General features: G+C 56.0%; 2 protein-coding genes across 2 annotated transcripts; both read right to left on the bottom strand.

Annotated features, from left to right (window-relative positions):
• Positions 1-335: 335 nt before the first annotated feature.
• Positions 336-7,667, bottom strand: OTUB1 (OTU deubiquitinase, ubiquitin aldehyde binding 1). Its single transcript, XM_061406825.1, has 7 exons — positions 7,586-7,667; positions 5,724-5,785; positions 5,395-5,493; positions 1,370-1,488; positions 1,146-1,230; positions 839-1,033; positions 336-690 (listed from the first exon to the last, which is right to left on the bottom strand). The coding sequence occupies exons 1-7, from the start codon at positions 7,641-7,643 to the stop codon at positions 493-495; spliced, it is 816 nt and encodes a 271-aa protein (XP_061262809.1). The 5' UTR covers positions 7,644-7,667; the 3' UTR covers positions 336-492.
• A 5,633-nt stretch (positions 7,668-13,300) lies between these two features.
• On the bottom strand, positions 13,301-15,086 carry LOC133241396 (cytochrome c oxidase subunit 8A, mitochondrial). Its single transcript, XM_061406826.1, has 2 exons — positions 14,894-15,086; positions 13,301-13,629 (listed from the first exon to the last, which is right to left on the bottom strand). The coding sequence occupies exons 1-2, from the start codon at positions 15,005-15,007 to the stop codon at positions 13,534-13,536; spliced, it is 210 nt and encodes a 69-aa protein (XP_061262810.1). The 5' UTR covers positions 15,008-15,086; the 3' UTR covers positions 13,301-13,533.
• Between the last annotated feature and the right edge of the window lie 5,952 nt (positions 15,087-21,038).

Here is a 21,038-nt window from a genome sequence, read left to right as displayed (position 1 = left end):
TGATAGAGGGCAGGTGGCCGGAGCTCCGGCCAGGACAGCAGGGTGGGGGCAGGGCCCAGGAGGGAGCAGCTAGAAGCTTCGGTGCTCCTGGGTCCCCAGGGAAAGCCCTGGCCAGCTAAACAGGGAAGGCATGGTGGCCTGAAGGGAAGGAAGCAGAACCCCAATAACCAGGAAGGGTCCCCGAGAGGCCCAGACCCCTCAAAACTGCTCCTGGCGGGGAGGTTTGGGGGTGGACAGGTGAAAGGCTGAGAGGAACCCACCTGAGGGGAAGGGGGCAGCCAGACACAGAGCAGCCAGGTGGGCAGCAGCCGAGCAGGGACACGCACACACGCGGCTCACCACCAGCGTCCCCTTTAATAAAACACGGGAGGTCGTGTGACAGGGAAGGGGTTGGGGGAGTGAAGTATGACCATTTACAACCACAAGAAAACCTCTGTCCATGTCTAGCGCCTGGCAGAGGGGCGGGCGGGCAGCGTGGCAGGCCGGGCGGCCCTACTTGTAGAGGATGTCGTAGTGTCCGGGCCGGTAGAGCAGGTAGACCTTGGGCTCGGAGCCCTCGGGGAAGACGTGGGGGTTGGTGGTGCCACCCTCGCCGCGGTCCATGTACTCCACCTGGATGGAGACGCTGAGCGCCTGGGCCAGCGCGATGATGTGGATGTGGTCGCTCTCCTTGCACATGGGCTCCACCTCCTGCGGCACAGGGAGGCTCAGGGGGCGCTCGGCCACCCCCCTACCCGGGCCCCCCCCAGGGAAGGCTCCACCTCCTGTGGCACAGGGCGGCTCAGGGGGCACTCAGGGGAAAAGGGGCCCACAGCCGAGGGGCAGGGAGGGGCAGCACCTGCTGGCAGAACTCCTTGACGGTGCGCCCGCCCTCGATGAAGTGCTCAAAGAACTTGCTCTCGCGCTGCAGATAGCCTGAGGTGAGCAGCCGCAGGTAGACCACCAGGTAGTCCGAGGTGCTCTGGTCATTAAAGGAGGCCAGCAGGTCAGCCACGGGGGTCCGCTTCTCCACCTGCTCGATCAGGTCCATGAACTGCGCCCAAGGGGGACAGAGGGAGAGACAAGGGGGGAGACGGGTCACCCCTGTCACCGCCAGGCCACCACCCGCCACCCTGGCCGACCCCGCGTGGGGCAGCTGGCCTCACCGTGTTGTGGAAATCCTCAATTGTGAACTCAGTGAAGCCCTGGGACACCAGGTCCTCTTTGCTCTTGGCAGACACAGCCTTGAACCTGTGGACGGGCGGGAGACAAGGCGCCCCAGGCTCCTAGGCCGGCAGACCAGGCCCGGCAGGGCCCAGGCCATCACTGGGCCTCACGGGGAACCGCACCCCCCAGCCACCAACGGAACCTCCCTGCCACGCCTCCTCACCGCTGCAATTCCTTGCTGTCGTCCAGCAACGCCTCCAAGTGGGAGAATCCGAAAGCGCGATAGAAACAGTTTCCATCAGGCCTGGTCTTGCGGATGTATGAGTACTTTTTGTGGAGGTCCTGCGGAGAGGCAGCCCCCACCCCACCCCGTGCTCATCAACATCTGGTGGAAAGAGGGCAGGCCCAGGAAATACCCCCAACAGAGGTCACACCACAACAGCCTCCTGCCGTCCTTGGCTGCTGACTCCGATAATGGGGGTCACTTAGCAACCCGCTGCCAGGAGCCCCCGAGCCTCAGGAACATGAATTATAGACACATTGGTTACATCAGTCACCAAAGTGGTCATCAGCCGCTAGGCGTGCCATGCTGCTGGGCCTAAAGGTCTACTGTTTCATAAAACCAGGCAAGTGAATGGGTCCTTGACAGATGCAGCTTTTCCAGTGTATAGCCTTTCAAACCCTGAGAGCTCCAGGGCAAACAAGTTAGTGTATACGGCACAGTGCCGTGCTGGGGGCCCCCGTTGCACAGGCCTGGGGCGGGAGGCAGCCCCCTCACCTCCATCTAATCCCTGCTCTGCCTGCTCCCAGGTACTGGTTCACTCTTTCCCAGTTTCCTCCCCAGCTCAATGGAGTTCCTCCTGTCTGTTCAATCTCCCCTCAGGAGTCGGGGGTCTGGCCCTTGGCACTGTCCGGCAACCAGGCCTCACTCCCCAGGCCTGAGCACCCTCTCCTTCCTCCTGACGCCTATTTCATGCCTTTTCCCCATATCTTAAGCCCCCAGCCAGTCATCCTCCCGATGACTGTGCTCCCTGGGGACTTCCACTAAGAAGCCGTCATCCCCATGGCACCCTGTCCCCCGCTTCCCAGGGCCTTGCTCTCCATCCCTGCAAAGTCCGAGGCTGCTCCCAGAGCCACGTTCCCTTGGACTCAGGACACGGTTCCTGAAGTCTGCCCTCCGCCCCCCCCATCATCAGCTCCTCTTTCCCGACCAACTGGCCCCACTGCCTATAAACAAATGCTCTGCTCCCCACGAATTCCCTTGCAGCCACCTCCCCACCTCTCTGCTCTCCCACAGGGCAGCACTGCTCCTGAAGCTGCCTGTGCCACTGTCTCCGTTTCTTTTCTGCTGGGTACGCAAGCCCAGCCGGCTTCTACTCTAGCGAAGGTCACAGATGCCCTCCTAAGTCCGAAGGTCAAACCCACTCCCCCTAGACCGTTGCTGAGCAGCATCCCCCTGCACCCACAGGTGTGGTGCCGCGAACCCCCTTCTTCACTCCTCCCCTACCCTCTCCATGCCCTCCAACCTCAACGCTGCCCCTCCTCACTTACCCATGGTGGTCATGGCCGCCACCCAACCACACACCCTTCCTCAAGACCCGTGTGTCACCTGCCAGAAGATAGTCACGCCAGTGACCACCCACAGCCCCTGCTGCGTGAGCACAACCTGTTCAGGCCTGGGGCAGCCCTAGCGCTGGCTGTCTCCTGACCTCCTGGGATTTAAACATAATTCTTCATCCGCCCACTTCTCCCCGCTCCACTCAACTGCCTGGGCTGCACAGCCTCTGAACCGCCCAGCCAACAGGCGGCTTCTGACCTCAGGGCCTTCCCTGCCTTGCCTCAGCTCCCCACCTTTTCGCCGCGGAGTCAAACCCTCCCAGCCAAGCAGACTCCGCCATCACTTCCCCCGCCACCCAGGGCAGACCCTGCCACTCTGCCCGCGTCAGTCTCTCCTCACACGGGCTGCGCCGCTGCCCCATCCAACTCCATCTAGGGCCAGTTTCATCGCAAAAGCTTCCACACGGTCTCCCTGCCTGCACCTCACTCACTGCTCAGTCTCTCCCCACCGCGGCACCAGTGACCACAGACACCCAGTAAACACGCAGCTCCCTCCGAATCCCTTCTCGGCTCCAAGCCCTGTGTCTCCCATCCACTCTGCTCCCACCACGCTGGCCACCTCCCGCTCCGCCCGGATGGCCGCCCCGCCTTGCTCGCTGGCCTCTTTCAGTTCATCAGACACCACCCTAGGTAAACCTGCAAATCCCCACCCCCATCTCCTCGGGCAGCTTCACTCTTGACTTTTGTCCACAGCACTCACCACCTCTGCCACGCATGTGAGTTGCCTTAACGGCTGTCTTTCCACTCTGAACCGCCATGGTAACTTGGCAGCTGTAGTCATCACTATGTCCAGAGCCTAAACTGCCTGGCCCCCAGGGTGTGCTCCTAAGTGTCAAAGTGGGACAAAATGCATACAAAGAGCCCAAATCCCTGCTGCAACCAGAACTCTTCTGAGCACTTACCCCGTGCCAGGCCCACTGTCCTTCCACGCGCACCCCCGGGGCCCACTTCTCAGAGGAGCCACGGCACAGGAGCCCGGGCCCTGCTGTCTGCGCTTGGGCTCCTCCTAGGAGCTGACGCTTGAACATCTGCCGACTGACTCAGGGGAAGAACCTGAGAGGCGTGGCCTGTCCACTTTACTGGGGTGGCCCCGTGGGACAGGCAGGCCTTGTGCCCCGCCAGCCCACCACACGGAGAAGAGGAGGGACTCACCGCCTCCCAGGCACTGGGCTCCACACCTGACCACCGTCCTCTCCTGCAAGCCTCACGCCCACCCCACAAGACAGGCCTCTCCACGCAGAGCTGGCAGATCAACAGAGGCCCCAAGAAGGCCAGTGTTGCTGCCCAAGGTCACACAGGAGGAGGAGCCGGGACTTCACGTCAGGTCTGTCGGGCCCCAGAGCCCGGGCCTTCTTCTCTCCAGAGGCCTCCAGGGTAAACCGTGAGCACCCTGAGCAGGGGCAGAGGTGCCCACAGGCCACACGCAGCGGGCTCTGGCCTGCACGTGTGCTGTCTGGCCCACTTTAAATGTCAATCAGCTGGCAACTGTCAGGAGTCTGGAGATTTTACAACAAAATCATTTCTGGCTGGTCTCGGAAGCACTAATGGAGTGACAGGCACGGATGCTCCCATTCACCCCATGAGGCTCCACCACCTGCTACTGGAGAGCCGGGCTGCGGTACCACTGTTCACCGCCTGACCTGGCCACCTCCAGTCACCTGGGTTACCTGCCTGGCCCCTCAAATGGCTAACCCCAAAGGCCAACCTTGCAGGTGGAAGAGTCTAAGCAGCTCTGATCTTTGGGGGAGAAGGGAGAGGAGTAGCATTTACTAAACCCTCAGGCTATGCCCCGGAGAAGGCACTGGCACCCCACTCCAGTACTCTTGCCTGGAAAATCCCATGGGCGGAGGAGCCTGGTAGGCTGCAGTCCATGGGGTCGCTAAGAGTTGAGCACGACTGAGCGACTTCACTTTCACTTTCATGCACTGGAGAAGGAAATGGCAACCCACTCCAGTGTTCCTGCCTGGAGAATCCCAGGGACAGCAGAGCCTGGTGGGCTGCTGTCTATGGGGTCGCACAGAGTCGGACACGACTGAAGTGACTTAGCAGCAGCAGGCTGTGCCCAGGAGACACTGTATATACACACTCACTGTCACATTTCAGACCCCCAGCTCACAGAGAAGGAAGTGAGTGGTTAAGGGACTTACCTCAGTTTCTAAGGGAGGCACCAGGGCCTTACACGAAGATCCAGGGGCCCCTCTCCCCAGTGCTGCCTGCCTCTCCACGGAAGCAGGGGGCAAGACTGTGTCTCCGCCGGCACCCTCCCCCACTAGCCAGCCTCCGCCCGCCAGCACCCCCCCACCCCCCGTGAACACTGAGACCACAGGCTCCCCACAGCCGGCACCAGGCCCCCCAGGCGTCATCTCCCGCAACCTCACAAGCACCCTTGCTTTCATCACCCTGATTTCACAGCTGAGGTCTCCACAGCTCTGAGACATCGAAGGAGCTGCTGAGGATACAGCTGCCATGTGGCAGCGTCAGGATCTGAATCAAGGTCTTTTTGGTTCCAGACTCTGCCAACCTGTGAACCAGTGACCAGAGGGCTTCCCACCATCCGACCCTCTGAGGCCAGGCCCAGCCAAGCTCAGGTCTAAAGCGGCCAGGCTCCTGAGCCCTCGGCCAGGCTCCCACCTTGATCTTCTGTTGATAGATGTTGTCGTCCTCAGCATACTCTTTGTATAGGACAGAGAGCTCCAGCCGCTCCGAGACCAGTGGGTTCTGCACAGCAATCTGCGGGGTGGGGAAGCCATCACATTCTGACAGGCGAATGGAGTGACCCACACCTGTCAGCCCGAACATCTAGCTGAGAGTTGCCGGGCACAGGGGCCACACATCCCCCCATAAAGGCATCTAGTACCAGCTCAGCCTGGGGAGGGGGAGCTTCTGGAGGAGAGACAAACGGTAGGCCTCAGTCCAACCAATGTATCCCCAAAGTAAGGCCACTGGCCACAGCCACTCACCTCTTGCTGAATTCGGTCCTGCTGAGCCATGATGGCTTCATCATAAGCAAGACAGTTAACACCTGGAAGAAGGAAGGCCAAGGAGTACAAGTGGGCCCTGGCTCTCCGCACTCCAGGAAGCCGGGCCGAGGACAAGAACGGGCCAGGAGAGCAGACATGCAATCTGGAAGCATGCGTCATGCCCTGCTCCACCCCAACTGTGGGATCTTGGCAAAGTCCTTCCACTTCCCGGGCATGAGTTTTCTCATCTTTAAAGGGAGGAGGCCAGGGACTTCCCTGGAGGTCCAGTGGCTAAGGCTCCGAGCTCCCAATCCAAGGGGCCTGGGTTTAATCCCTGGTCTGGGAACTAGATCCCACATGCCATAACTGAGACCCGGCACAGCCAAGTAAGTATAAATAAATGGTGAAAAATAAAGTAAGCAGGCCAAGGTGACCGCCCCCCAGGGTACACTCTTCCAGCTTGAACAAGCCCTCTGCCCCTGCTCTGTAACATCACTTCCCAGCAGCCCGGAAGGCCCCTGAGCCAGGTCTCTTGAGGAAAGACAGATGAGGAAGCAGAGTATCTTCGGCTAGATGAGAGCTTTACTTTACTCAATCACACCATTCCTCCGCCTGCCATCCTGGGTATTCTTAATGGTGCCCATTTTACAAAGAAGAAAAATGCAGACAGGTGAAATCATCTGCCCCAAGTCACGAAGAGGGAGACCTGTGGTCAAACCCAGGTTTGTCTAAATTGCAAAGCCTGGGCTCTTCACCACAATAACTCCTCTGGCACCTTACTGCAGAGGCTCATGGTCAGCTGTGAACAGAGACAGATACCACCACCTTCCCCCCTTCACTGTGATGCTGTGAGGAGGTGGTGTCTTAAGAGGCCTAGTTCAATACACATCACTGAGTTGGGCGGGTCCACCCTGTGGGCCCCATGCCAAGCAGCCACTGGTGAGGAGCCAGGAGACCTGAATCCTGGCTCTGGTTCTTTCTTAACTTACATGATCCTAAACAAGTCCCTTGGGGGGCGGGGGGCGGGTCTAGGTCCCCCAAAGCTCAGTTTTTTAGAAGGGGAGCTGTGTGCTGAATGACTTTTAAGGCCAATCCTTTTGATCTTGAGCAGCCCAGGGCCTCAGCTGGGCCTCCACCCACCCCCTACACTACACTGCAACTGGGCCATCCCTCCCAACCCTAGTGACCTCCTCAGTCCCCAGTTTCTAACTCAGGGGTGAAAAGAGGGTGGGTAGTTTTGAGAGGTCCAACTCTTCAGGGGTCTAAGGAAACTACGCCGAGACAGGAAGCAAGGGGCTGCGAGGCTAGGAGAGGGGGCTCTACCGGAAACGAAGGGCGCTGCCCTCAGGGGCACACACCTGCGGCCGCTCCCAACCTCGGGCCGCCCGCAGCATCCCCAGCGGCCCGCCCAGTCCTTTGTGCTCCGCAGCCCGGCGTAATTCGACGCCCTCCCGGGCTCGGGCCGCTCTGGTGGAGGCGGACTAGACGGGGCCGAACTAGGCCCGGGCCTGAGTGCCAGGTCCGGGGCGGGAGAGCCGGGGACCCGGGAGCCGGACGCCCGGCGGGGAGGGGGCTGGGCCGGGGGGTCGAGGGGCGGAGCGGCCTAGGCCCCGCCCCAGGAGCGCGCGACAGGGAAGAGTCGCGGGCTGGAGCCCGCCCCGCTTTCTCTCCCGCCGCCCGCCCGGCCAGGGGTCGCGGCGGCGGCTCCTTCCATTGTGAGGGGGAAGGGAGGCGGCGGAGGCGGGGGAAGGGGCCCTCCGCTCACTTCGCCGTCAGCCGCCCCAGCCCTGGTTTTCTCGGGAACCGGCCATCCGGCATCGCCCCCGCTAGCCCAGGCCGGGCGGCTCTCCCCTGGTCGGTACCTTCGGAGTCGCTGCCAAGCGGCTCCTGCTTCTGCTGCTGAGGTTCCTCCGCCGCCATCTTTAAACAGCGCCGCACTGCCGACCGCTTCCGGGTTACTAGTTGGCCTCCCCCCGGAAGACAGCGCCTCCTCGAGGCCCCTCCTTGGTAACGCCCCTAGCAACGGGATCCCCTCGGGCGTAGTCACCCGAGGGGCTCGCAGTCGCGTTCGGCAGCGGCCGAAGCCGGGGCAAGTGAAGGCGGTCCCCGCCCGCCCTCCTCCCGCACACTTGCTCGGCTCCATCTTCCCAGGCTCCCAATGTGCCGGTTGGTGATAAGAGCTTCCTGGGGCCACTTGAGTTTTCTTTTCATTAGAGTTTGAAACGCGGATTGTATTATTGAGATAAGCAGGAAAATGAAATTCAAATCACGGAAGACAATTCCCGCTGCGGGCTCCAGAACTCAAGACAGGTCAATGCAATGAGGGTCACCTAGCCGAGGAGACCGGGAATTCTGCTAATATCCGAGCTCTGGGAATTCACCGCCCCCCTCCACCGAGCCTCGGTTCCGAGCGGACTCTGGTGTCCTGCTTCTGACCTAGAGACCATGTTCCTTAGGGTCGACCTAACTTTGGACTCCCTGCCCTTGTGGTTATGAGAAAATCAGGATTTTTTAAGATAAAAGTTAAACCAATGAAAACCAGATTAGTGGTTCCCAAGGGTTGAGTAGGGGGCAGGAGGGAAGTGGATGTGGTTATAAAAATGAAACAGGAGCATCCTTGTGGAGATAGAAGTGTTCTTTATCTTGAATATATATGGAGATCCTGGAATATGCTGTACTGTAGCTTCAAACGCAAGATGTTACCAGTGGGGGGAAGTGGGTAAAGGATACACAGGATCTTTTTGTGTAATCTGTTAAAATCACCTGTGAATTATCTAAAAACTTAAAAAGTGTCAAGGCCTTGGATGCTGAAGATGCAGTTATTTAGAGAAGTCACCTTCAGGGGTACTTGTTTTTTGCCTTTCACTATGGAGGGCCTTTTCCGTGATATGACAGTGGTCTCTTAGCACTTGAGGAGGCCGTGTCTGAGCCCCAGTCAGATCCCTCCGTTCATGATAATACAGGTGCAGAATAGGATGAATATATTCATGAGCTACATCCAGTCCTGGGGCAGGGACAGTTGGTGCCTGGGCTCACCACACTGCCCACAGTGGCGCTCTCACAGCAACGCTACACATGCCAAGTCTGTGCCCCAGCAACATTGCAAATTACTATTTCCTAGGTCACCAATCCTTATGTTTGCTTCCAGATTCAAGGAAGCAAAGGGGCTACCCATTTGGATCCCATTCCTACCAAACTGGGCTTCTCGGGTGACACTGGAGGGAAAGAACCCGCCTGAAATGCAGGAGATGCAGGAGGTGCAGGTCGATCCCTGGGTCGGGAAGATCCTCTGGAGGAGGAAATAGCAACCCACTCCAGTATCCTTGCCTGGAGAATCCCATGGACAGAGGAGCCTGGCAGGCTATCTATCGCCCATAGAGTCACAGTCAGGCGTGACTAAAGCCACTTAGCACACACACACCCAGTGCACCAAACATTCATTCCTTTCCCCAATTTTGCCAATGCGATCTGGAGCTGCCAGTTAGCCCTTCAGTCAGTAGCTTGTGCATGCCATGTTCAGATGTGCCCGACTCTGCGACCCTGTGGACTGCATCCCGCCAGGCTCCTCTGTCCATGAGATTCTAAAGACTAGGATACCGGAGAGGGTTGCCATTTTCTCCTCCAGGGGATCTTTCTGACTCAGGGATCAAGCACGGGTCTCCTGCGTCATCTCCACTGGCAGGTGAATTCTTTGCTGCTGAGCAACCTGGGAAGCCCTCAGCACTGGTATTACCAAATGAGGAGCAGTTGATGACAAAAGCATTTTTATTTTGGCTTTACAAAATCTTGAAAATAGCTGTAAGACAACTCCACCTTTACCCCCACTCCTTACTTTGACTAGGGAGTCTGGGGGGTGGGGAGCATACAAAGCGGAGCTGGATTGGGATTCATGTGGGGACAGAGAATACAGTTGCTCTGGAGGGTGAGAAGGAATCCCGTTTGCCGTCCAGTGCTGGACTGCGGCCATGCTGCCAACGCCAAGTAAATGTCTCCCTCAACACAAGGGTTTGGGGCTCAGAGAACGGATCTGCACCCTCAGTGTATGCAGGGTGTGGAGTTGAGGGGCTCTCCTGCCTGCTGCCCACCCTCCCCCTCTTGTCAGGCAGCGGGGAGCTTTGGCTCTTAATCCAGTCCCAGGATGGTCAACTTTTGCCCTGCTCTTTTCCATGTCAATTTGGTGAGAACTATTCTCTTACCCTCATTCCATCTCTCCTGCTACTTTTTACCATTTTTGGGTTTTCTCTATCCTGAAGCATCTAAAACCCAATAGCATATTTGCCAGGAATCACCAGCTCCAGACATTCACCTTTGCCTTCTAATTTACAAACCCAGAAATGAATGGTCGCACACTGCTGGTCCCGCCTGCGGAGGCCTATCATGGAACCCAGGCAGCACTGCTGCTCAGGTTCAGGCTGCTGCTGGGAGGTCACAAAGGTGAAGGGCAGCAGCCTAGGACTTTATGTTCCATAGACCCGACCGGGCATAGATGCCTCTTCACAGGCTCGGGATGCGTCCAGACAAGGCATCCATGACCATAGCATTCTCTCCGCTGGAGGGAGAAGAGACCCCATGCAGAACCCAGGACTCTGTGACCTCAGCCACAGACGAGTTTTAGGACAGTACAGAGGCCCTAGAGAGCCACGGGGCTTCCAGGCCCGCCCAGCTTCTCAGGGAAGGGGGCCAGGCAAGAGGCCATGGCACAGGCCGTGGGAAAGCCGAAATCCTCAGAGGGATCGTGGGTGGGAGAAAGCCTCAAGGTGGGCGGAAGATGAGGCCCCGGCGATCTTTTCCAAGACAGGCTTAGGGGTCAGGCAGCTGCCCGGGTGGGAAGAGTAGTGGCATGCCCAGCCCAGAAATGGACCTCTGGAGATGCCACTGCAGGGATGTACAACCGTCCACAGGCAGCCGGCTCCAAAGTTATGGTCTAGCGAGGCTTTGACGGTGCAGCCAGGCTGATGAGGCTGAGCGGGAGCTGCCGGGGAAGTTATTTGTCTGCAGGGTTCACACCACCTAAGGCAGAGAGTGAGCAGAGGCAGAGGCTGTGTAGAGAGAAGCCCCCACCCTCGGACTTGCACCACCCATCTGACTCACCACCCGTGCTTGTTCGGACACCTGCCTCCTGCAGATGTCTCACACTGAGATTCACCTCAAGTCTGCAGAGGATCCAGCCACACAGGACCAGAAGGATGCATGGCTCCTTACTGTGGTTAACTAGTCACCAGTTAGTGGTTTAGAACAACACAAATGTTTAGTTCTGCAGTGTGAGAGGTCAGAGGTCTGGTATGGGTTTCATCAGATGAAATCAAGGTTATCTGTAGGCTGTGCTCCCGTCCAGGGGTTCTGAGGGAGAGTCTGCTTCCCACTCACACAGGCTGTTAGCTGCCTTGCAGCTTGGGTCTGAGGTCCTGTGTCCCTGCTGGCTATAAACGGAGAACTCTTCTCAGCTTCTAGAGGCCACTGTGTTCCTTGGAACACAGCCCACCTTCTCCATCTTCAAAGCCCCAGGGCAGGCAGAGTCCGCAGGGGCATCTCTGCCGGTTCACCTGAAGGACCCGTGTGACTACACTCAGCCTACGGGGTAATCTCCCAGTTCGGCATGCCTGATTTTCATCACACTTTTGCCAGGACGGTAACATAGTCACAAGGGTGCAGAGATTAGGGCATGGACATTTGGGGAAGGACACTTTCCTTCCTGCCACATCACCACCTTCACTTCAGTCATGAAAACTGACACCCAGAGAGGCTTGACTTGGTCGAGGTCAAGTGGTAAATGGCCAAGCCAGGCCTCAAACCCAGGCCTCCTGACTCCCGGTCCACTATGCTTGACGTTATATTCTCTGCCATGACTGCAACCTTCCCTCCACACGCCCGCACCTGCTGCGTGCACACCAGGACATAGACACCCACCCTCCAGACTCAGGATCCGACAGAGATCTACAGACAGACGCAGAAGACACTGTTTGGGGGCACAGGGAACCTTGCTCTCGCTACACAGACTGGTCCCTGGGCCTCTGACTTGGTTAGCGGTGAGAGGGACACGAACGGTGACCAGATTTAAGGCCCAGGGGCTACACTGAGGACGAGGGGAAGATGGGGTCTGAGCACGACAGCTCATGTCCTAAGCCCCCCATCCACCCCCAAGTCCATGACCCTCCCACTTGGCTCACTGCTGTGCCCAGCAGGTGCAGGAGCACAAGAGCGGCAAGGGCTGCTGGGCTTCCTAAGGGCTTTCTCAGACCAGGCTCCTGAAGATCTGGCCTGTAACCACTGGCTGCCCTTCAGTCCAAGGAGTGGTTCAAGATGCACAGCTTTGGGCCTTAGCCCTCCCGGGCCACGGGGACCATTGTGTCCCCTGGGGATCCAGCGGCACAAAAATGAGGGACACCGAAATCAAACCCTCGGCAGGGCAGTGGAGCACCACAGAAAGCCAAGGCAGCTGAGTGTCAGACTCCCAGCCTAACCTCCCCACGGCAACCAGGCGCCACTGGGCACCACGCCCGAAGGCCAGGGAAGACTAAGGGACGGTGAGCAGGGTCTCCCTGCAGCTCCTGTCAACGTAGATCAGGAAACGAGCCCGGAGAAGGGGCTGCTGAGATGCGTGTTCTGACACCCAGGGCCTAAAGCACCCACAGCCCCTCCACTTTCACCTGGCATCTCTGCCCACCATCCAGCAGCTCCACAGGGGACACTGAGCCTGTGTCTGCTCAGAAATCATTCATGTCACCCCAGCAAAGAGAAGAACTACAGGGGTGGATCCAGCGGGTCACAGCCTTCCTTTCAGAGACTGGCAGGCAGAGTTCCAGCTCAGTGGAGCACGCTTCACATACCTGTCCCAGCTAAGGAGATGCCCCCAGGAAGAATCATGGAGGAAGGACCCTGGGAATGGATGGAGGAGCAGCAAATTCTCCAAGTCAAACAGGGGAGGTACACGGAGGCAGGCAGGGAGAACGAGGAAACCGGTCAGTGCATAAGCGTTTATGGATATGGGGCTAAAGGGGCCCAGGGTGACCTAACGACGCAATATACTGTGACCTGGCCCAGCGGCACCAGGAGGGCAACGAGCACCTGGGAACGGCCGGGGCCCAGGGACAGAGGACAGGGCCGGCTAGCACCACCGAGAAGGGGCTTCCAGCCACAGAGCTGGCCCCACTGGGAGAGACACTGAGACAGCCTCGGGCTGGGCACAACCAAGGGAGCTAGAGGGGGAGCAAGAAAGGCTGCCCGACCACAAAGGAAAGCACGCAACGGAAGCACCTCTCTCAGGTATCAAGGAGCAAGGCTGAGCACACGTGACCTACCAGAACGCAGGGGGCCAGCAGAGCTGTGCAGCCGGCCAGGCCCTCTTCTCCACACCCCACCCGACACCATCCTCAACTCAAGGACGGAGGCAGGAGCCCAGGCTGAAGGCATGGTGAGTTTCTGAAGTGGGGTTTATTACTAATTTTATTATTTTTTGGCCACACCGTGCAGCTTGTGGATCTTAGTTCCCCAATGAGGGATCGAACCCCCAACCCCACCCGCTATGAAAGCGCAGCGTCCTAACCACTGGACCACCAGGGAGGGGATTCCCCTTGAAGCACGCTTTAAATAGACTTTATTGTTGCAAGGGAGGCCCTACTGAGCAGGGCCTTATAAACAGATACATGTGGTCCCAGGATGTCACCGTGGAGAAATCAAGACGTCATGATTGCAGAAGAGGTCACTGTAACAGAAGGACGTGGTCCAGGGGAGGCCGGCCAGGAATGCAGCAGACATGATCAGGAAAGGCCGGGGTGGTCAGGTCTCGGGGCGAGGGAGAGGACAGCTCCCATCACTCCCGCTTCTTGTAGTTCTCCATGTGTGACAGGACCCAGCCGGAAGGCAGGAGGAAACACAGGAAGCAGGAGGTGAGCCCAATGGCGATATCCTACACAGAGCACGAGAGAAAAGGAACCCCCAGAGTAAGGTTTCCCTCGAGCTCCGCAGAGCCTGAGCAATCTTCCCAGACGGCAGAGAACTTGCTCCAGGAATCAAGATTCAGGCTCCAGGGGAGACGACTCTAGGTCTTAAGGTAAAGGATCAGATATGGCGGCAGGGGTCAGCCCAGGTTACAAGGTGAAGGGAGAGGGACAAGGATCTAATCTTGCTTTGAAGCTGGCCTGTTTCGCACCAGGAACTTTGCACAGACCACAAACTCCAAAATACACCTCTCCTTCCTTGTCTTAAAAACCTCTCCCTACCCAACTTTTGGGGCTAGAGCTAAGACTTTTTACAGCCACTTGCATATCCCCCAAAGCAGTTAAGGAAAGCCACAGCACGACCTGGAGTCATACTTCAGTTCAAATTCCTTCTGTGCCACTGGAGGTGTGACTTGACAAGTCAATTGTTTTTGTTGTTCAGGAGCCAAGTGGTGTCCAACTCTTCGCGACCCCATGGACAGCAGCCTGCCAGGCTTCCCTCACCATCTCCTGGACCTTGCCCAAGTTCATGTCCACTGAATCGGTGTACACTGCTCCTAAATTTCAGCTCTCCATTTCAGCCAGGAAATGGAGATAGCGGCCCTCTCTCGGGGTGACTGGGAGGACTGCAGGAGGCCAGTGCGGCAGTCTTAGCACACTGCCTGGCGCACAGCAGGCACTCGGCTGCAGTTACAGTCAGGTATTTTCCTCCGCCGCCGCAGCGCTCTCTGGGCTCTTCGCCTACATGGAAGCCCACTAACCTGGATTCTGAAGACTCGCATTCAAGGCCGAGAACTGCCACTGAGGCAAACGCAGAAGAGCCAAACAGGGGCAAGTCATTAAGGGTTAAACTGTCCCACGTTTCTGCGAATTACTAAAGCCTGCTGGGGTCCTCTTCCCCACCCCCAAATATTACTAACAACGACAGTGCTGACAGCCCGCAGGCATCTCCCAATGAGCTGATGTGTAAACAGGCTCAGGGCTGGGGGCGGGGAACGGGGGGCGCTAAGGAAGCTTGCATAGCAAGGAAGCGACAGGGCAGCACTGACGTGGTCTGACCTGAGACCCTGGGGCAGACTGTCGCTCTCCAGACGCCCAAACCAGCCCAGCTGCTCCCCTTTACGCTGTGACCCTCGAGGTGCAACGCACCAGACTAGGCAGGCCCCCAACCTGCCGCGGGACCCTCAGTCCCACCTGCAGCATCTCCCATGCCCTTCCCGCCCCCCTCCTCACCATGGTCCCGAGCTGCTCCCGCGGCGGCTTGGAATGTATCTGGGCACGCGGCACTGGGAGCCGCCGGGCAGGGCCTGTCAGGCCTCTCAACAGCAGTGGAGTCAGCACAGACATTACGGCACGGAGTAGACTGGAGATAACGCGCAGCCGGAGTCCAAGGTCGCGAAGTCAAAATGGCGGCCCTGGCCGGAAGTTCCGGAGTGGTAGGGGCCTGGGAAAACAGCGACCCGGAAGTCCCTGGGAAGGGACGTAAGGAAACACCGCCCACCGGCCTTGTCAGTTTTTGGCGCCTTCCTCGAAACAGCCAATCGATGCCATCCTACCGCCGGTGGGCGGGGCACAGAGGGGCGTTGCTTTCGGATTTGCCCCGCCTCCAAAGCAGCCTATCTTCGTGAGTAACATCTTTACCTAGCCAATCACATAAGCCAGAAACCTAGGCGGCATTCTTGACTCCTCCCTCCATTCATACTTAGGTCTCTTGTTTAATTTCTGGCCTGACCGCCTGGCACTAACCGGAGCAGAGCCTGTATCTGCTTCACTACTGTCTTTGGCCACCTCATGCGAAGAGTTGACTCATTGGAAAAGACTGATGCTGGGAGGGATTGGGGGCAGGAGGAGAAGGGGACGACAGAGGATGAGATGGATGGATGGCGTCACCCACTCAATGGACATGAGTTTGGGTGAACTCCGGGAGTTGGTGATGGACAGGGAGGCCTGGCGTGCTGCAATTCAAGGGGCCTCAAAGAGTCGGACACGACTGAGCGACTGAACTGAACTGAACTGTCTCCAGAGAGCTACTAACCTCCTAACTGAACTCTTAACAGTTATCCTCTCCAATTCCAATCTCCATGCAGTAGCAGCCAACCTTCCTCCCTTCTCTTTAAATATAAATCTAACCAAGCCATTTGTTACTTAGTCACTAAGTTGTATAGGACTCTTTTGCGACCCCATTGACTGTTATCTGCTAGACTCCTCTGTCCATGGAATTTTCCAGGCAAGAATACTGGAGTAAGTTGCCATTTTCTTCTCCAGGGGATCTTCCCAACCCAGGGATCAAACCTGCATCTCCTGCATTGCATTGCATTTCAGGCTGATTCTTTACCACTGAGCCACCACCAGGGAAGTCCTTAACCAAGTCATACGTGTGCACGCTCAGTTGCTTAGTTTTTTGGACTCTGTGACCCTATGGATTGTAGCCTGCAAGGCTCTTCTGTCGATGAGATTCTCCAAGCAAGGTTACTAGAGTGGGTTGCCATTTCCTTCTCCAGGGGATCTTCCCAATCCAGGGATCAAACACACATCTCTGTGTCTCCTACATTGCCAGACAGATTCTTTACCACCGAGCCACCTGGGAAGCCCTCCTAACCAAGACATACACCTACTTTAAAATCTTTGTGGCTCCTCATTGTATACTAAACAAAGTCTCAAATTTCTGGATGTCACTTTCCACCCTCATCTGGAAGTATTCCCCACCCTTCTCCTTGCTCTCTGGTCCTCCCACCCCAAAGCGTTTTGCTTCTTTGTATCTTAGGTTCTACAGAACACTTTTTCAACACTTAACCTACCTAGCCTTCCTTTTTCACCACTTCAACTTCTACTTCTGAAACAGGAGGGAAGGTGGCAGAGCACGACCTTTAAAAGAATGACATAGCCAGAGGACATGACACAACCATTAGAACCAAATGGGTTCGATATTGTGGACAAGTCGACTTCCACTAGACTTTGGGTATACGCTCACTGTAACACATCAGCAAGCTAAACGGCACAACCACAGATGCTGTGACTGTTTCAAGGCTGACTATAAAGGTCAAAAGCAGGTGTTAGTCCAGTTTCTGGAAATCCCCACCCCTTCCCCAAGAGACACAGGTTTGATCTCTAGGTCAGGAAGATCCCTTGGAGGAGAAAATGGCAATCCATTCCAGTATTCTTGCCAGGAAAATTCCATGGACAAGAGGAGCCTGGTAGGGTATAGTCCATGGGGTTGTAAAGAGTCAGACATGACTGAGCACACACATACCTACACATACATACATTCCCAAAACAGCTGGAATACTCCTCCCATTTGTTAGCCTACGAAATTACCCACTCCTATAATACGACAACCGCATACCCTGGGGTCACTCTCTCCTTCTGCAATGGCCCACACTTTGTTTATGGAGTGTTTTTCTCTCTAAATAAATCCACTTCTTACCTATCACTTTGTCTCTCACTTAATTCTTTCTGTGATGAGGCATCAAGAACCTGAGCTTCATTAAGCCCCGAAACCTGGTGTGTGATCTTAGTTACAAGACCATGGACTCAAGTCCCAGTCTGCAATTTGGCTGAGTTGGAGTCCCAGCATGTGGGTTCAAGTCCCAATCTGTTGGGAGTCCCAGTTCACACGGTTTCACTTCCAGGCCTCCACTTATGGATACAGCTTACTTTATTCAACAAGTGTTTGCCAGCCCCTATGGTGTTTGAGGAACTGTTCTAGACACACAGTGAACAAGGACTCCCTTATCACAGAGCTGACATTCCAGAGGCAGACAAAAGACAAACACTTGATGAGAAGTTATTGAGGGTGCCATGATGTGATAGGAAGTGACAGGTGACACTGCCACAGGAAGCCTTCCCTGGCCACCCCAGGCTGACGCCACTTCTGTGCCCAGCAGCCCCTGTGACAGTACTCCCCACAGGAGTGGTCTTCGTCTCTAGGCTGGGAGCCATCTGAGAGCAGAGCCTGTCTAGTTCAGTACTGTCTTCAAAGGGCCTGGCACACACTTAGAGGATACTTATGAATTGCAGTAGACTGAACAGAGGGAAACAGGAAAGGGGGTAAGGGGCCAGTCACTGAGTTGGGCCTTATCTGTATAATCTCATTCCACCTTCATAACAATGTCGCGAGGGAGGTGCTATTATTATTTCAAATGTTTTACAAGTGAGAAAATAAGCCTGAAGAAATGGATGACCTGCTCAAGTTCATAGAGCTCCAAGGCTGCCCAGCCAGGATTCCAAAACCCATGCTTTTAAACCCACGAAAAGTGCTGTAAAAAAGAATTTCCAGAAGTTCCAGTTTTGATATTGGGGTCAATGGCATCAAAGATAGCAGCAGAGGATGGGGATGAAGTGAGGTGGCAAGAGGCCAGGAAAACACGGGCTTTGGAGGAGAAGCCTCAGCCCCATGTGAGCAGGGAGGGGTGCTCACAGAAAGGTGGGATGGACCCAGAGTGCCCCAGAGGGTAGGCTGTGCCTGAGCCTTTCCTGGAGACGTGGGCTCCCCGGCCCTGAGCTCTCCAGGGCCCTTCTCCGCCCGTCCCCCTCTCCCCCACCCTACTCGTGGTTATTGTTAATGCCCAGCAGTCTCAGTCCAGCCTTCCCCCAGCCACCAGGCCCCATGCCCTTGTCCTGGCCTGGGCCCTGGCAAACAGCCCAGGACACGTGCTTCTAAGCACCTCCCCCACCACAGCCCAAGGGACACAGCCTAAGAACACAGAGCTGGGAGGCCCAGGCCCCAGCTGCCTGCCCCTGGGAGGATGAAGGGACAGGGACCTCCCTGCGGCCCTACGGGGCTTTGTCAGCCCTTTGTCCAGTGAACAAAGTAATAACATCCAGATTAGAGCACGGCCAGGCAATAGGCCTGGAGAGGCTTTGGGAAGGGATGGACTTTCCTGTGGTCCCCTGGGTTACTCCCTTGAGGAATCTCACGTTCCTCTCCTCCACTGGCAGCTAGAGGGAAAGAGTGAACGTTTGTCAAGCAGGCACCTCTGCGTTCTGTTCCAGGGCTTTCCTCATGGACCCTGTGATGTGACTTCTTTCAGAACCTCTTTCAGAGAGAGGGAAAGTCTGGGAGAGGTAAGTAAGGCAGCTGAGTCACCATCCGCAGTGATTTTAGAGCCCAAGAAAATAAAGTCTGTCATTATTTCCATTGTTTCCCCATCCATTTGCTATGAAGTGATGGGACCAGATGCCATGATCTTAGTTTTCTGAATGTTGAGTTTTAAGCCAGCTTTTTCACTCTCCTCTTTCACTTTCATCAGGAGGCTCTTTAGTTTCTCTTCACTTTCTGCCATAAGGGTGGTGTCAGCTGCATATCTGAGGTTATTGATATTTCTCTCAGCAATCTTGATTCCAGAGTGTGCTTCATCCAGCCCGGCATTTCACATGATGTACTCTGCATGTAAATTAAATAAGCAGGGTGATAATATACAGCCCTGACGTACTCCTTTCTCAATTTGGAACCAGTCTGTTGTTCCATGTCCAGTCCTGTTACTTCTTGACCTGCATACAGATTTCTCAGGAGACAGGGAAGGTGGTCTTGTATTCTCATCTCTTAAAGAATTTTCCACATTTGTTGTAATACACACAGTCAAAGGCTTTAGTGTAGTCAATGAAGCAGATGTTATTCTGCAATTCTCTTGCTTTTTCTATGATCCAGCGGATGTTGGCAATTTGATCTCTGGTTCCTTTGCCTTTTCTAAATCCAGCTTGAACATCTGGAAGTTCATGGTTCGTATACTGTTGAAGCCTGGCTTGGAGAGTTTTGAGCATTACTTTGCTAGCATTTGAAGCGAGTGCAATGGTGTGGTAGTTTGAACATTCTTTGGCATTGCTCTTCTTTGGGATTGGAATGAAAACTGACCTTTCCCAGTCCTGTAGTCACTGCTGAGTTTTCCAAATTTGCTGGTATATTGTGGTGCAACACTTTCACAGCATCATCTTTTAGGATTTGAAATAGCTCAGCTGTCACACTTCAGCAACCCACTGCAGTATTCGTGCCTGAAGTATCCCCAAGGACAGAGACGCTTGGTGGGTTACAGTTCATGGGGGCTGCAGACTCAGACACAACCGAGCGACTAAGCATCGTCTGGCACAAGCTGACATTGATATTAGGTTACAATACCGGTTACACTTCAGTTTGTAAAAGCTTTAAAACAAATAAGAAGCAAAGAAAACATGAAGTGTGATAGGGGCTTGCTTTTCTAAAACAAAGAAAAAAAATCCCTAGGGTTCGGAATATGCACAGGTAAAAGTCTGTTTGGACACACAATTGTGAATAGTGGTTCACACTAGTTCACGCAAGGGTTAAACAGTGGTTCAACACTCTAGACAGTGGTGGGAAATGGTCCTTTTCTGGTGCAATCTTTTCCCAAGATCGCACGTTGGGGCACTTTCTTTTTTCGGCCGTGCCATGCAGCGTGTGGGTATCTTAGTTCCCAGGTCAGGGATCGAACCAGCAGCTCCCGAAGTAGAAGCTCTTGGAAGTCCCAGGGGAGCTTCTTTTGCCATTAGAATAAGCAAGCATGAAGAGGGGGCTCCCTGGCCCAGTGAGGGAAGTTTGCCTGTGAGTGACAGACTCTCTGGGAGGCAGGGATCTTCTCTGACACCCTGGTAACTACCGTGCTGCTTGCACAGATGGGGAACTCATTCCCCAGGACTGCCCACTCTGCTCAGATTGCTAGGAATCTCTCTTGCATTGCGACCAGACCCAGAGATCCCAGCCTGAGTCCTGGCTCTGATCCAAGGGCCCAAGCTGTCCCTCCACCCCACCCACTCCTCTGATTGGAGCAGTAAGAATAGATCCCAAGCCTTGGGAGTGGGTGGAAGAGCTGGTCGCTTCTCCTGAGACGTGTCCCCATCTGGGCCCCCAGTCCTGATGGTCATGTATGGGCTGGGAAGATCCCAGATGCCCCATCCCAGGGCTGACTCCAGACCCTACTGGCCATACTCGGGTTAGAGACACACTGGGTGACCTCACCCCAGGCCTGGCCCCTGTCCATTAAAGGCTCTGGCCCAACAACTGCTCTCTCTAGTAGAGCTGCAAGTCCTGGGGAGGAGGTCAGGCCTCAGCCCTGTGGGGCAGCAGGCATAAATCCCTCAGCCGCCTGCCCCCCAAATATGCACAGCTCCAGCCACCCCACTGACCTGAACTGCCCTCCTGGCACATCACGTGAGGGCTGGGCTCTGAGCACCGGGGGTAGAGGGTGAAGGGACCCCCACCCCAGGGCTCTAGCTGAGGTCAGCGGTGGCCTCTCTACAGGCCTGTGGGGACTGTCTCCCTAGGGTGGGGGTAGCAGAAGGAGGCCTTTGTAGAGCTCAGGAAGGGCCCACTGTCCAAAGGAGGAGGGTCCGAGGAGAGGGAGGGGATTTAATCTTTACAATAATTCAG

This window comes from Bos javanicus, chromosome 29, assembly GCF_032452875.1.
Source record: "Bos javanicus breed banteng chromosome 29, ARS-OSU_banteng_1.0, whole genome shotgun sequence".
NCBI classification, from domain to species: Eukaryota; Metazoa; Chordata; class Mammalia; order Artiodactyla; family Bovidae; genus Bos; species Bos javanicus.
The sequence above is the reverse complement of the archived record's forward strand: the minus strand, read 5'-3'. Positions and strand labels throughout refer to the sequence as shown.